The sequence below is a fragment of the Gymnodraco acuticeps genome, unplaced genomic scaffold (assembly GCF_902827175.1).
Source record: "Gymnodraco acuticeps unplaced genomic scaffold, fGymAcu1.1, whole genome shotgun sequence".
NCBI lineage: Eukaryota > Metazoa > Chordata > Actinopteri > Perciformes > Bathydraconidae > Gymnodraco > Gymnodraco acuticeps.
In genome coordinates this window covers 151,734-165,714 of record NW_022991350.1, presented here as the reverse complement: position 1 = coordinate 165,714, position 13,981 = coordinate 151,734, and the positions used below count along the sequence as shown (strand labels likewise).

At 45.6% G+C, this 13,981-nt stretch overlaps 1 protein-coding gene across 6 annotated transcripts in view; it reads right to left on the bottom strand.

Annotated features, from left to right (window-relative positions):
* The window catches only part of jakmip3 (Janus kinase and microtubule interacting protein 3), a 106,769-nt gene continuing 92,788 nt past the window's right edge, over positions 1-13,981 (bottom strand). For all 6 annotated transcript variants that reach the window (XM_034240625.1, XM_034240627.1, XM_034240630.1 and 3 more), the window contains 4 exons: positions 11,777-12,010; positions 10,312-10,377; positions 4,079-4,138; positions 1-2,733 (listed from right to left, as the gene is read on the bottom strand). In XM_034240625.1, coding sequence (XP_034096516.1) covers positions 4,088-4,138; positions 10,312-10,377; positions 11,777-12,010 — 351 coding nt within the window. In that variant the 3' untranslated portion in view covers positions 1-2,733; positions 4,079-4,087. The remainder of the gene's footprint in view (positions 2,734-4,078; positions 4,139-10,311; positions 10,378-11,776; positions 12,011-13,981) is intronic.

The following is a 13,981-nucleotide window of genomic DNA, read 5'->3' as shown; positions in this document are numbered from 1 at the left end:
TGTCCAGAGGAAGGGTTGACGTTTAATGATGAATACATACATAAATCATCAGCAAAGATAACAATAATTTACATGTATAATAAAAAGTAAAGAAATGTGAATCAACAGACCACCGGAGAGTTTTCACTCTCTTTAAATAAAGAAAAACATTCAAATATAAAGTGCACGTTTTAACCTTGTACTTTTCTGGAATCTATTCAATACTTTTCTCTTAAAGAGTCGTTTCAATACAGATCTCAGTTTGTGCTGATGAAGACCTGAACCTCTTCCTCAGAGGGTCTGTATGATCTGGATTCAATCTGAACACAAGGGTTAGGAAACTGAACATGGTCCAGTCTCTCAGAGACGTCTCCTCTTCAGTCTCTCAGAAACGTCTCCTCTTCAGTCTCTCAGAGACGTCTCCTCTTCAGTCTCTCAGAAACGTCTCCTCTTCAGTCTCTCAGAAACGTCTCCTCTTCAGTCTCTCAGAGACGTCTCCTATTCAGTCTCTCAGAAACGTCTCCTCTTCAGTCTCTCAGAGACGTCTCCTCTTCAGTCTCTCAGAGACGTCTCCTATTCAGTCTCTCAGAAACGTCTCCTCTTCAGTCTCTCAGAGACGTCTCCTCTTCAGTCTCTCAGAGACGTCTCCTATTCAGTCTCTCAGAAACGTCTCCTCTTCAGTCTCTCAGAGACATCTCCTCTTCAGTCTCTCAGAAACGTCTCCTCTTCAGTCTCTCAGAGACGTCTCCTCTTCAGTCTCTCAGAGACGTCTCCTCTTCAGTCTCTGAGAGACGTCTCCTCTTCAGTCTCTGAGAGACATCTCCTCTTCAGTCTCTCAGAGACGTCTCCTCTTCAGTCTCTCAGAGACGTCTCCTATTCAGTCTCTCAGAAACGTCTCCTCTTCAGTCTCTCAGAGACGTCTCCTCTTCAGTCTCTCAGAGACGTCTCCTATTCAGTCTCTCAGAAACGTCTCCTCTTCAGTCTCTCAGAGACATCTCCTCTTCAGTCTCTCAGAAACGTCTCCTCTTCAGTCTCTCAGAGACGTCTCCTCTTCAGTCTCTCAGAGACGTCTCCTCTTCAGTCTCTGAGAGACGTCTCCTCTTCAGTCTCTGAGAGATATCTCCTCTTCAGTCTCTCAGAAACGTCTCCTCTTCAGTCTCTCAGAGACGTCTCCTATTCAGTCTCTCAGAGACGTCTCCTCTTCAGTCTCTCAGAGACGTCTCCTCTTCAGTCTCTCAGAAACGTCTCCTCTTCAGTCTCTCAGAAACGTCTCCTCTTCAGTCTCTCAGAGACATCTCCTATTCAGTCTCTCAGAGACGTCTCCTATTCAGTCTCTCAGAGACGTCTCCTCTTCAGTCTCTCAGAGACGTCTCCTCTTCAGTCTCTGAGAGACGTCTCCTATTCAGTCTCTCAGAGACGTCTCCTCTCCAGTCTCTCAGAGACGTCTCCTCTTCAGTCTCTCAGAGACGTCTCCTATTCAGTCTCTCAGAGACGTCTCCTCTTCACTCTCTCAGAGACGTCTCCTCTTCAGTCTCTGAGAGACGTCTCCTCTTCAGTCTCTGAGAGACGTCTCCTATTCAGTCTCTCAGAGACGTCTCCTCTTCAGTCTCTGAGAGACTTCTCCTCTTCAGTCTCTGAGAGACTTCTCCTCTTCAGTCTCTCAGAGACGTCTCCTCTCTAGTCTCTCAGAGACGTCTCCTCTTCAGTCTCTCAGAAACGTCTCCTCTTCAGTTTCTGAGAGACGTTTCCTCTTCAGTCTCTCAGAGACGTCTCCTCTTCAGTCTCTCAGAAACGTCTCCTCTTCAGTCTCTCAGAGACGTCTCCTCTTCAGTCTCTCAGAGACATCTCCTCTTCAGTTTCTGAGAGACATCTCCTCTTCAGTCTCTGAGAGACATCTCCTCTTCAGTCTCTCAGAGACGTCTCCTCTTCAGTCTCTCAGAGACATCTCCTCTTCAGTCTCTCAGAGACGTCTCCTCTTCAGTCTCTGAGAGACATCTCCTCTTCAGTCTCTCAGAGACGTCTCCTCTTCAGTCTCTCAGAGACATCTCCTCTTCAGTCTCTCAGAGACGTCTCCTCTTCAGTCTCTGAGAGACATCTCCTCTTCAGTCTCTCAGAGACGTCACCTCTTCAGTCTCTCAGAGACGTCTCACGTCACACTAGTTCTTGGCATTTTGATATGGTTTAGTGTTAGGGTTGAGAAAAGACCCCAATGTTCACCTGAACACTTAAGTCCAACAGCTGGGACAGTCCGTCCATAACCCCTAACAGTACCTGTACCTGTAACAGCATTTTTATTTGAGTCCAGCACCACATTGGTCCAGCTGTTGTTGAACCGGCCACCTGAGACCTCCTGAGGCGTGTGGGTCCCTTCCTGTCCTGGTCTCTGAGGCGGGACTGTCCCTTCCTGTCCTGGTCTCTAAGGCGGGACGTCCCTTCCTGTCCTGGTCTCTGATGCGGGACCGTCCCTTTCTGTCCTGGTCTCTGAGGCGGGACGTCCCTTCCTGTCCTGCTCTCTGAGGCGGGACGTCCCTTCCTGTCCTGGTCTCTGAGGCGGGACCGTCCCTTCCTGGCCTGTTGTCTGAGGTAGGACCGTCCCTTCCTGGCCTGGTCTCTGAGGCGGGACCAGAGTCAGCTGACAGCCAGGCTCTGCTGTGATTGGTGGACAGCAGCAGGTGCACGGCAGTGGGCGGTGAGGTGCTGGATCTCCTGAAACCCTGTGAGGTCCATCTGAAGCAGACAGAGCCCTGCTGGACTCTGAAACACAGACCGGACCTCAGCCTCACTGTGACATCATCATACAGGTACTGAGTACTACCTGAATACTTCACCGCTACCTGAGTACTACCTGAATACTTCACCGCTACCTGAGTACTACCTGAATACTTCACTGCTACCTGAGTACTACCTGAATACTACACTGCTACCTGAGTACTACCTGAATACTTCACTGCTACCTGAGTACTACCTGAATACTTCACCGCTACCTGAGTACTACCTGAATACTTCACTGCTACCTGAGTACTACCTGAATACTTCACTGCTACCTGAGTACTACCTGAATACTTCACTGCTACCTGAGTACTACCTGAATACTTCACTGCTACCTGAGTACTACCTGAATACTTCACTGCTACCTGAGTACTACCTGAATACTTCACTGCTACCTGAGTACTACCTGAATACTTCACTGCTACCTGAGTACTACCTGCATACTTCACTGCTACCTGAATACTACCTGCATACTTCACTGCTACCTGAGTACTACCTGAATACTTCACTGTTACCTGAGTACTACCTGATAACTTCACTGCTACCTGAGTACTACCTGAGAACTTCACTGCTACCTGAGTACTACCTGAATACTTTACTGCTACCTGAGTACTACCTGCATACTTCACTTCTACCTGAGTACTACCTGAATACTTCACTGCTGCCTGAGTAATTCCTGCATACTTCACTGCTACCTGAGTACTACCTGCATACTTCACTTCTACCTGAGTACTACCTGAATACTTCACTGCTACCTGAGTACTACCTGAATACTTCACTGCTACCTGAATACTTCACTGCTACCAGAGTACTACCTGAATAATTCACTGCTACCTGAGTACTACCTGAGAACTTCACTGCTACCTGAATACTTCACTGCTACCTGAGTACTACCTGAATAATTCACTGCTACCTGAGTACTACCTGATAACTTCACTGCTACCTGAGTACTACCTGAGAACTTCACTGCTATCTGAATACTTCACTGCTACCTGAGTACTACCTGAGTACTTCACTGCTACCTGAGTACTACCTGAGAACTTCACTGCTACCTGAATACTTCACTGCTACCTGAGTACTACCTGCATACTTCACTGCTACCTGAGTACTACCTGAGAACTTCACTGCTACCTGAATACTTCACTGCTACCTGAGTACTACCTGATAACTTCACTGCTACCTGAATACTTCACTGCTACCTGTGTACTACCTGATTACTTTACTGCTAACTGAGTACTACCTGAGAACTTCACTGCTACCTGAATACTTCAGTACACCCTGATTACTTAACTACTATCCGAGTACTACCTGAATACTGAGTTCTACTCACCAGCTGCCGTTAGGACCAGAGGATGAAGGCCAGGGAGAAGAAGAGGAAGAGGAAGAGGAACTGAGGAGAGATCAGAGAACCAGGTTCAGAGAATCAGGATCAGAGAGTCAGGATCAGAGAGTAAGGATCAGAGATCTAATCTCACTTTCGCGAAGTTTTCTGGTGACTCTAAAACAGTTGACAATGTTTGTGTGTTGATTAAGAGGAAAAGGTGCTTGGTATTTTTATTGTTGTTGCTATCGGGGAATGTACAGCCAAATCCGGGTCCACCTAGTACTTTTAGTCAAATAGCTACTCCTGCTGATTTTATTTCTAGATCGGGGTTAGGTTTAATTCATTTAAATGTGCGTAGTCTGTTACCTAAATTAGATTTTGTCCGTATTTGGGCGAGTTCAACTGATGCTGATGTCATTGTCTTATCAGAAACGTGGCTTGACAAATCCATCCTGGCCTCTGACATTTACATAAATGGTTACAATGTATATCGCACTGACCGTCCTAAAAAAGGTGGTGGCGTTGCCATTTATGTGAAAAATAAGTTTTGTGTAACAAATATGGTTTCCAAATCGGTTAGTAAACAACTGGAATTTTTAGCTGTGAATGTCGAAGTCACAAAGGGTCAACAGGTCATGGTGGTGGGTTGCTACAGACCCCCCTCAGCTGTCAAGGACTCCTTATCTTCACTGGCAAAACTGTTATCTCAACTTTCCTACAAGGAAATAGTGCTGCTTGGTGATTTTAATTGGGACTGGTTAACTTCTGTGTCAGAGGACTTTAAAAACCTGTGTACCTCTTTGAACATTACTCAGATTGTAGATAGTCCTACTCGCCCAAACATTAAGTCCCCAAATAAATCCTCCTTAATTGATCTCATTTTAACAAATGTGCCACATAAATACTCATCTGTGGGAGTATTTGCTAATGATGTGAGTGACCACTGTGTTGTAGCCACAATTAGGGACACTAAGATCCAAAAAGTGAAACCACGCATTATCACAAGGAGAGATAAAAAACACTTTGTGGAGCAGGGTTTTTTACACGATCTGTTTGATTTTGATTGGGGTAAGATCAATCTGTGTGCGGATGTAGAAACTGCATGGTCTTATTTTTATCTTGGTTTTATGAAAATTATAGATAAACATGCACCTCTGCGTAAATTCAGAGTGATGGGTCGAGACAATCCCTGGTTTTCCGCTGAACTATCCAGTCTCCTTCATGAGAGAAACAATGCCTGGGCTAAGGCTAGGAAATCAGGCTCAGAGGTAGAATGGCTACGCTTTAGGCAGCTAAGAAATAGCTTCACATCACAAATAAAAAGTGCTAAATCAAAGTTCTATTTGTCAGTTACCAAAGAAAATCTGAATAATCCTAGGAAATGTTGGAAAGCCATAAAATCGATTTCCACTGGTGATATTCCAAATGAGCTACCTCCGTGCCTTACCACAGAATCTGGCATTATATCAGACAGGGCTACTATGCTCAATTGTTTTAATAAGCATTTTGTGTCTTGTGGCTCGCTGTTTGATTATGTCACTGACTGTGCTTCTGCTTCTGTGAACGCTCCAATCCTTGAACAATGTGGTCTGGAAAACCCTTTCAGTTTTACCCCTTTTACTGTTGGTGTTGTCCATTATGTTTTATCCAAGTTAGATCCTAGGAAACCGGCTGGCCCGGACAACCTAGAACCTTTCTTTTTAAAGATAGCTGTAGATTTTATTGCTCCACCGCTTACTTCTCTTTTTAACCTCTCCCTTAGCACAAATACAATTCCTAAAGTATGGAAGTCTGCTTATGTCTTGCCTTTACTGAAAGGAGGGGAGGCAACTATTTTAAATAACTATAGGCCAATCTCGAAATTGTCAGTTCTGGCTAAAGTGCTTGAGCGACTAGTGAGTGAGCAAGTAAAGGACTTTTTATGTATAAATGATATCCTGTCGAAACATCAGTCGGGCTTCAGGAAAAAACATAGCACCATCACTGCCACAATGAAAGTTGTAAATGACATCACTAGTTTTTTAGATAATAAGCAGAGTTGTGCAGCTCTGTTTATTGATCTCTCTAAAGCAATTGACACCGTTGATCATCGCATTTTAAAACAGAGGCTACTCAGCATTGGCTTGTCCAGCCTTGCAGTGGGGTGGTTTGTGAACTACCTCTCTGAAAGGTCCCAATGTGTACACTTTGATGGGCTCACTTCTGAGTGGTTGAGCATTTCTAATGGTGTACCTCAGGGTTCTGTTCTAGGTCCACTTTTATTCTCCATTTATATTAATAGCTTGGGTGATAATGTGGAGGAAGCTACCTTACATTTTTATGCGGATGATACTGTGATGTATTGTGCAGGTACCTCAGTTAAGGAGGCTGTTGTTAAATTACAGACTGTTTTTAACACTGTTCAGACTCAGCTCTCAGCGCTTAAGCTTCTTTTAAATGTGGATAAAACTAAGTTAATGCTCTTTTCAAAAGCTAAAAAGTCACCACAGCCTGTTTTAGATATTGTAACCATGCAAGGAAAACAACTTGAAGTGGTAACCTCTTACAAATACCTTGGTATCTGGCTTGATGACTGTCTTTCTTTTAAACTGCATGTAAATAACCTGCTTAAAAAACTGAGGGTTAGGCTAGGTTTTTTTTATAGAAACAAGTCCTGTTTCTCTCTTGAGGCCAGGAAAAGGCTAGTCACTGTGACCTTTTTACCTGTGCTGGACTATGGTGATCTATTTTATATGAATGCGCCGGCCAATTACCTCACCAAGATAGATGCCGCCTATCATAGTGCACTAAGGTTTGTGACAGACTGTAAGACTTTGACTCATCATTGTACCCTGTATACAAGGGCAGGGTTGCTTTCACTTACTGTACGGTGGCTAAATCACTAGTATCTTTTTATTTATAAAGCAATGTTAGGGAAACTTCCGTCTTACATCTGTTCCCTGATCTCACAGCGTATTGTAAATGGCTACTGCCTGAGATCTAAAGCTGTGGTTGTATTACATGTGCCAACTGCTACGACTGTATTAGGAAATACAGCTTTTAGATGCGCAGCGCCGCTAGCATGGAACAGTCTACAAAAGGAATGGAAGCTAAGCAGTTTGATTCCATTTCATGTTTTTAAAGCTAGGATAGACGCTATACAATCAGAAAATATTGGTGTCTGTAAATGCTACTAGTATACAAACTGTAGTATCATATAATGTCCTTTGTTTTCTGTCATGTTTGTATTAATGTTTGGAACTAATTGAAGCAGGTCACCATTGTAAAAGAGGTCTATGATCTCAATGGGTTTTAGCTGTATAAATAAAGGTTTTGAATTGAATTGAATTGAGAGTCAGGTGCCTACAAAGCAGGATTGTTGGTTAGCGAGGTAACTTCAGGGTTAACTCTAGGTTAGAGAGGTAACTTCAGGGTTAACTCTGGGTTAGAGAGGTAACTTCAGGGTTAACTCTGAGTTAGAGCGGTAACTTCAGGTTAACTCTGGGTTAGAGAGGTAACTTCAGGGTTAACTCTGGGTTAGAGAGGTAACTTCAGGGTTAATTCTGGGTTAGAGAGGTAACTTCAGGGTTAACTCTGGGTTAGAGAGGTAACTTCAGGGTTAACTCTGGGTTAGAGAGGTAACTTCAGGGTTAACTCTGGGTTAGAGAGGTAACTTCAGGGTTAACTCTGAGTTAGAGAGGTAACTTCAGGTTAACTCTGGGTTAGAGAGGTAACTTCAGGTTAACTCTGAGTTAGAGAGGTAACTTCAGGTTAACTCTGGGTTAGAGAGGTAACTTGAGGGTTAACTCTGGGTTAGAGAGGTAACTTCAGGGTTAACTCTGGGTTAGAGAGGTAACTTCAGGGTTAACTCTGGGTTAGAGAGGTAACTTCAGGGTTAACTCTGAGATAGAGAGGTAACTTCAGGTTAACTCTGGGTTAGAGAGGTAACTTCAGGTTAACTCTGGGTTAGAGAGGTAACTTCAGGTTAACTCTGAGTTAGATATGTAACTTCAGGTTAACTCTGGGTTAGAGAGGTAACTTCAGGTTAACTCTGGGTTAGAGAGGTAACTTCAGGGTTAACTCTGGGTTAGAGAGGTAACTTCAGGTTATCTCTGGGTTAGAGAGGTAACTTCAGGGTTAATCTGGGTTAGAGTGGTAACTTCAGGTTAACTCTGGGTTAGAGAGGTAACTTCAGGGTTAACTCTGGGTTAGAGAGGTAACTTCAGGGTTAACTCTGGGTTAGAGAGGTAACTTCAGGTTAACTCTGGGTTAGAGAGGTAACTTCAGGTTAACTCTGAGTTAGAGAGGTAACTTCAGGTTATCTCTGGGTTAGAGAGGTAACTTCAGGGTTAACTCTGGGTTAGAGAGGTAACTTCAGGTTAACTCTGGGTTAGAGAGGTAACTTCAGGTTAACTCTGGGTTAGAGAGGTAACTTCAGGGTTAACTCTGGGTTAGAGAGGTAACTTCAGGTTATCTCTGGGTTAGAGAGGTAACTTCAGGGTTAACTCTGGGTTAGAGAGGTAACTTCAGGTTAACTCTGGGTTAGAGAGGTAACTTCAGGGTTAACTCTGGGTTAGCGAGGTAACTTCAGGGTTAACGTTGGGTTTCCGGTCCTACAATGCTGGTTCTCTTCTTACCGGGGTAGATCCCCATGGTAACTTATGCTGAACGTTAAACCTGCTCCGGAGAACGTTAGGTTCCAGATAAGAGATTAACTCAGTGAAAGCACCGCCTGCTGACCAATCAGAGCTCACTGCCTGCTGACCAATCAGAGCTCAGTGTGCGGAGTTTACAGCTATCAAGTCATCTTACAGGATAAAGGAAATACAGTTTAAACTGCCGTTGCAGGAAAGACGGCCGGCTAAAATCACCGACTATGTGAACGTGAACATTAATAGAATATCACCTCCCATCTTCAGAGCAATCTGACTATTATAACATTAGCGTGTCCATGTTTGGACAAGCAAATATGTCCAAACTTGTTTGTGATTGGTCAAATGTTGCCCCGCTGCTTTCACGTGAACGCACTCTCAGCCGGACAGACAAACCCTGGCTTGAGTTACTGAGTTGATAACCAGCGTCGTAGGACAGTTTAGCGAGAACGCGTTTGTTAGGGTTATTTAAGATAACTCCAGGGTCTGTTGGACTGGCTTCGTAGTACAGGGCAAGGATCAGAGAGTCAGGATCAGAGTCAGGTTCAGAGTCAGGATCAGAGTCAGGATCAGAGTCAGGATCAGAGTCAGGATCAGACTCAGGTTCAGAGTCAGGTTCAGAGTCAGGATCAGAGTCACGATCAGAGTCACGATCAGAGGCAGGATCAGAGTCAGGATCAGAGTCAGGATCAGAGTCAGGTTCAGAGTCAGGATCAGAGTCAGGTTCAGAGTCAGGATCAGAGTCAGGATCAGAGTGACGATCAGAGTCAGGATCAGAGTCAGGATCAGAGTCAGGATCAGAGTCAGGATCAGAGTCAGGATCAGAGTCAGGTTCAGAGTCAGGATCAGAGTCAGGATCAGAGTGACGATCAGAGTCAAGATCAGAGTCAGGATCAGAGTCAGGATCAGAGTCAGGATCAGAGTGACGATCAGAGTCAGGATCAGAGTCAGGATCAGAGTCAGGTTCAGAGTCAGGATCAGAGTCAGGTTCAGAGTCAGGTTCAGAGTCAGGATCAGAGTCAGGATCAGAGTCAGGATCAGAGTGACGATCAGAGTCAGGATCAGAGTCAGGATCAGAGTCAGGATCAGAGTCAGGTTCAGAGTCAGGATCAGAGTCAGGATCAGAGTGACGATCAGAGTCAAGATCAGAGTCAGGATCAGAGTCAGGATCAGAGTCAGGATCAGAGTGACGATCAGAGTCAGGATCAGAGTCAGGATCAGAGTCAGGATCAGAGTCAGGATCAGAGTCAGGTTCAGAGTCAGGATCAGAGTCAGGATCAGAGTGACGATCAGAGTCAAGATCAGAGTCAGGATCAGAGTCAGGATCAGAGTCAGGATCAGAGTGACGATCAGAGTCAGGATCAGAGTCAGGATCAGAGTCAGGTTCAGAGTCAGGATCAGAGTCAGGTTCAGAGTCAGGTTCAGAGTCAGGATCAGAGTCAGGATCAGAGTCAGGATCAGAGTCAGGATCAGAGTCAGGTTCAGAGTCAGGATCAGAGTCACGATCAGAGTCAGGATCAGAGTCAGGATCAGAGTCAGGTTCAGAGTCAGGATCAGAGTCACGATCAGAGTTTGATCTGACAGTTGATCTGTGTTTCTGGTCTGTACCTTCTCTTCAAGCTCTTTGATCTGTCGCTTCTGTGCTTCTATAAACTCCTCCAGATCCTTGATCCTCTGAAACAGACACAACAACACCTGTCAGGTAAACACAACAACAGCTGTGAGGTAAACACAACAACAGATGTGAGGTAAACACAACAACACACGGCATCTATTGCACGTCTGTCCGTCCTGGGAGAGGGATCCCTCCTCTGTTGCTCTCCGTGAGGTTTCTCCCATGTTCCCCTTTAAACTGTGGGTTTTCTTTGGAAGTTTTTCCTTGTACGATGTGAGGGTCTAAGGACAGAGGGTCTGAGGACAGAGGGTCTGAGGACAGAGGGTCTAAGGACAGAGGGTCTAAGGACAGAGGGTCTAAGGACAGAGGGTGTTGTATTGTCATACTGATATTCTGTGCAAACTGTGAAGTCCACTGACACAAATGTAACATTTGCGATATTGGGCTATATAAATAAACATTGATTGATTGAACAACACCTGTGAGGTAAACACAACAACAGCTGTCAGGTAAATACAACAACAGCTGTGAGGTAAACACAACAACACCTGTGAGGTAAACACAACAACAGAGGCCTGTACTACGAAGATGGTTCAACCTAACCTGGATATGTTTGAGTTAGCCGGTTGGCCTAATCCAAAACATACGCGCCCTCGCTAAACGGTCCTACGACGCGGGTTATCAAGTGGATCGCTCAAGCCAGCCGTGTCCTATCTAGTTAGGCGTTCACATGAGAGGGGTGGTATCTGGAGCATTCGACCAATCACAGACATGGAGAAGCGTACTGACAGCGCAGCGTCATACTTCCTGAATGAAAAGTCAAGTATAATATTAGACATATGAAGAAGTTAAACTTTAAACATCCATGACTTAAACACTTGATCCAGGATCAAAGCCACAGAGCTGCACCTGCAAGGTGAATACAGCTGGGAACAGAACAAGTGTTTGAATGCGTACATTAACAGCTTTATGATATCACTGCCCGTCTAAGACACCATCTGACTTTCATTACATTTGACTCCAGTGTTTCCTCAACTTAATGTGTTGCTTAAAATAATACTTCTGCATCCAGTCTGTGACGCTGTGAGTGTTGCACGGCCAGATACGGCTCAGCTGACTCAGATCAGGAGATATATGATACATTATGAAGTGATATGCCGCGGACTGTACTTAATGTGACTCTGATCCGGTTACTTGTGTTGTGGCAGATATTTCCGTAAGCTTTCTTAACGCTAATGTTCTAATAGTCAGATTGCTCTGAAGATGGAGGTGATATTCTATTCATGTTCACGTTCACACAGTCGCTGATTTTTGCCGGCCGTCTTTCCTGCAACGGCAGCTTGTTTGTTAGCGTTATTTAAGCCATATACCTCAAAGATATCCATGTTGAAAGGGCTTTGTCACACAGGCCTCTGTTGTTAACATGTTTACTTGTTTACCTGTTGTTTACTTGTTTACCTGCTGTGTGAGTGTCAGCAGCTCCATTCTCTCCCGGAGGATCTGGGCGTCCCTCTCTCTCAGCTCACACATTACGGAGCGTTTCCATTGGTCCATGGCTCTTTTAAGGCCGTCCCTCTGCTCGTCCGTCAGAGTCTCTGAGAGATGACCCCCCTCCATCTTTAACCCCTCCATCATGAAGGCCTCCTCCCGATGCAGAGCCTCGAACAGCATGGCCTCAAGCTCCAGGATCCTCTGTCACACGCAGAACAACAAACAAAAACACAATACATTTTATATAAGATCCCCTGACCCACCTTCACCCTGCTCTATAACCCTGACCCACCTTCACCCTGCTCTATAACCCTGACCCACCTTCACCCTGCTCTATAACCCTGACCCACCTTCACCCTGCTCTATAACCCTGACCCACCTTCACCCTGCTCTATAACCCTGACCCACCCTCACCCTGCTCTATAACCCTGACCCACCCTCACCCTGCTCTATAACCCTGACCCACCCTCACCCTGCTCTATAACCCTGACCCACCCTCACCCTGCTCTATAACCCTGACCCACCGTCACCCTGCTCTATAACCCTGACCCACACTCACCCTGCTCTATAACCCTGACCCACCCTCACCCTGCTCTATAACCCTGACCCACCCTCACCCTGCTCTATAACCCTGACCCACCCTCACCCTGCTCTATAACCCTGACCCACCTTCACCCTGCTCTATAACCCTGACCCACCCTAGAGAGAATGGACGTCCATTCTCAGGAGACGTCTGACAATGGTGCGGTTACCCAAAGTGACAGACCTAATTTTACCTCTAATTAGAGGACAGGCTGCTTCACAGTACTATGTAACCCAGAAAATAAGCTTGAAACCTGTCCATTTCATCCACATTTGACTCGTGAAATGTACAAGAACATAAGTACAGCAGAGTTACTGCTGTAAGCAGGGTCCCACACTCACAGGCAGAGATCAAGGGTGATGCACATGGCTTTCTTACCCAGGAATAAGTGTGTGAAAGCTGGGTAAAAGTTATGTGAATACAGGGAGAGAGCAGCAGCAGGCTGTGACCCAGAGAGCTCCTTCCAGCACCTCGCTCTCCCACCCAGAGGACAGGCTGCTTCACAGCACTATGTAACCCAGGAAATAAGCTTTAAACCTGTCCATTTCATCCACATTTGACTCATGAAATGTACAGGAATCTGTCCATTTCATCAACATTTGACTCGTGAAATGTACAGCAGAGTCACTGCTGTAAGCAGGGTCCCACACTCACAGGCAGAGATCCAGGGTGATGCACATGGCTTTCTTACCCAGGAATAAGTGTGTGAAAGCTGGGGAACAGTGCTGTGAATACAGGGAGACAGCAGCAGCGGGCTGTGAACCAGAGAGCTCCTTCCAGCATCTGGCTCTCCCACCCAGACAGGCTTTTTCACAGCACTATGTAACCCAGGAAAGCAGCTTCAATCCTGGATATGTCAGTGTTAAAAAGTGCATTAAACTGGTTTAATTACCCAGGAATGAGTGTGTGAAAGCTGGGTAAAAGTGCTGTGAATACAGGCAGAGAGCAGCAGCGGGCTGTGACACAGAGGTACACAACGATTTGTACACTGGGTCATTCAGAATGTGCTATTTCTGCATAAATAGCACATTCTGAACATATGTCAAACAGAGATTCCTATTAAAAGTTATCAATTAATAGCAAGATTTGACATGGGCAAACAGGCTATTTCACAGGACACAGGCTATGTCAGACTTCCATGAAATACACCGGGAAAAGCACCTCACTGTGGCGGCTCACAGAGGCCCAAATGACGGACTAAGCAGCTCCAGCATCGCTCCCTGACATGAGCAAACAGGCTATGTCAGACTTCCATGAAATACACCGGGAAAAGCACCTCTCTGTGGCGGCTCACAGAGCCCCAAAGGACGGACTAAGCAGCTCCAGCATCTCTCCCTGACATGCGTACTTCCAGAACCTTGCGCACCTTGGGCCCCCGAACTTAAGCACTCCCCCACGGACTAAACCCAGATGATCACACCCTCAAGAACCTCGTACCCCTGGGAACCTTAAAGGGGGGGTGGAGTTTGCAGTGCTTTATCGTCCGCCCACCAGCATCCATATTCGTCCTTATTCACAGCACCACCCACCCTCCTGTGGAGGATGTTCTCATCGCCCTGGTAACCCTTTAAATAAAATAGTCGGATACT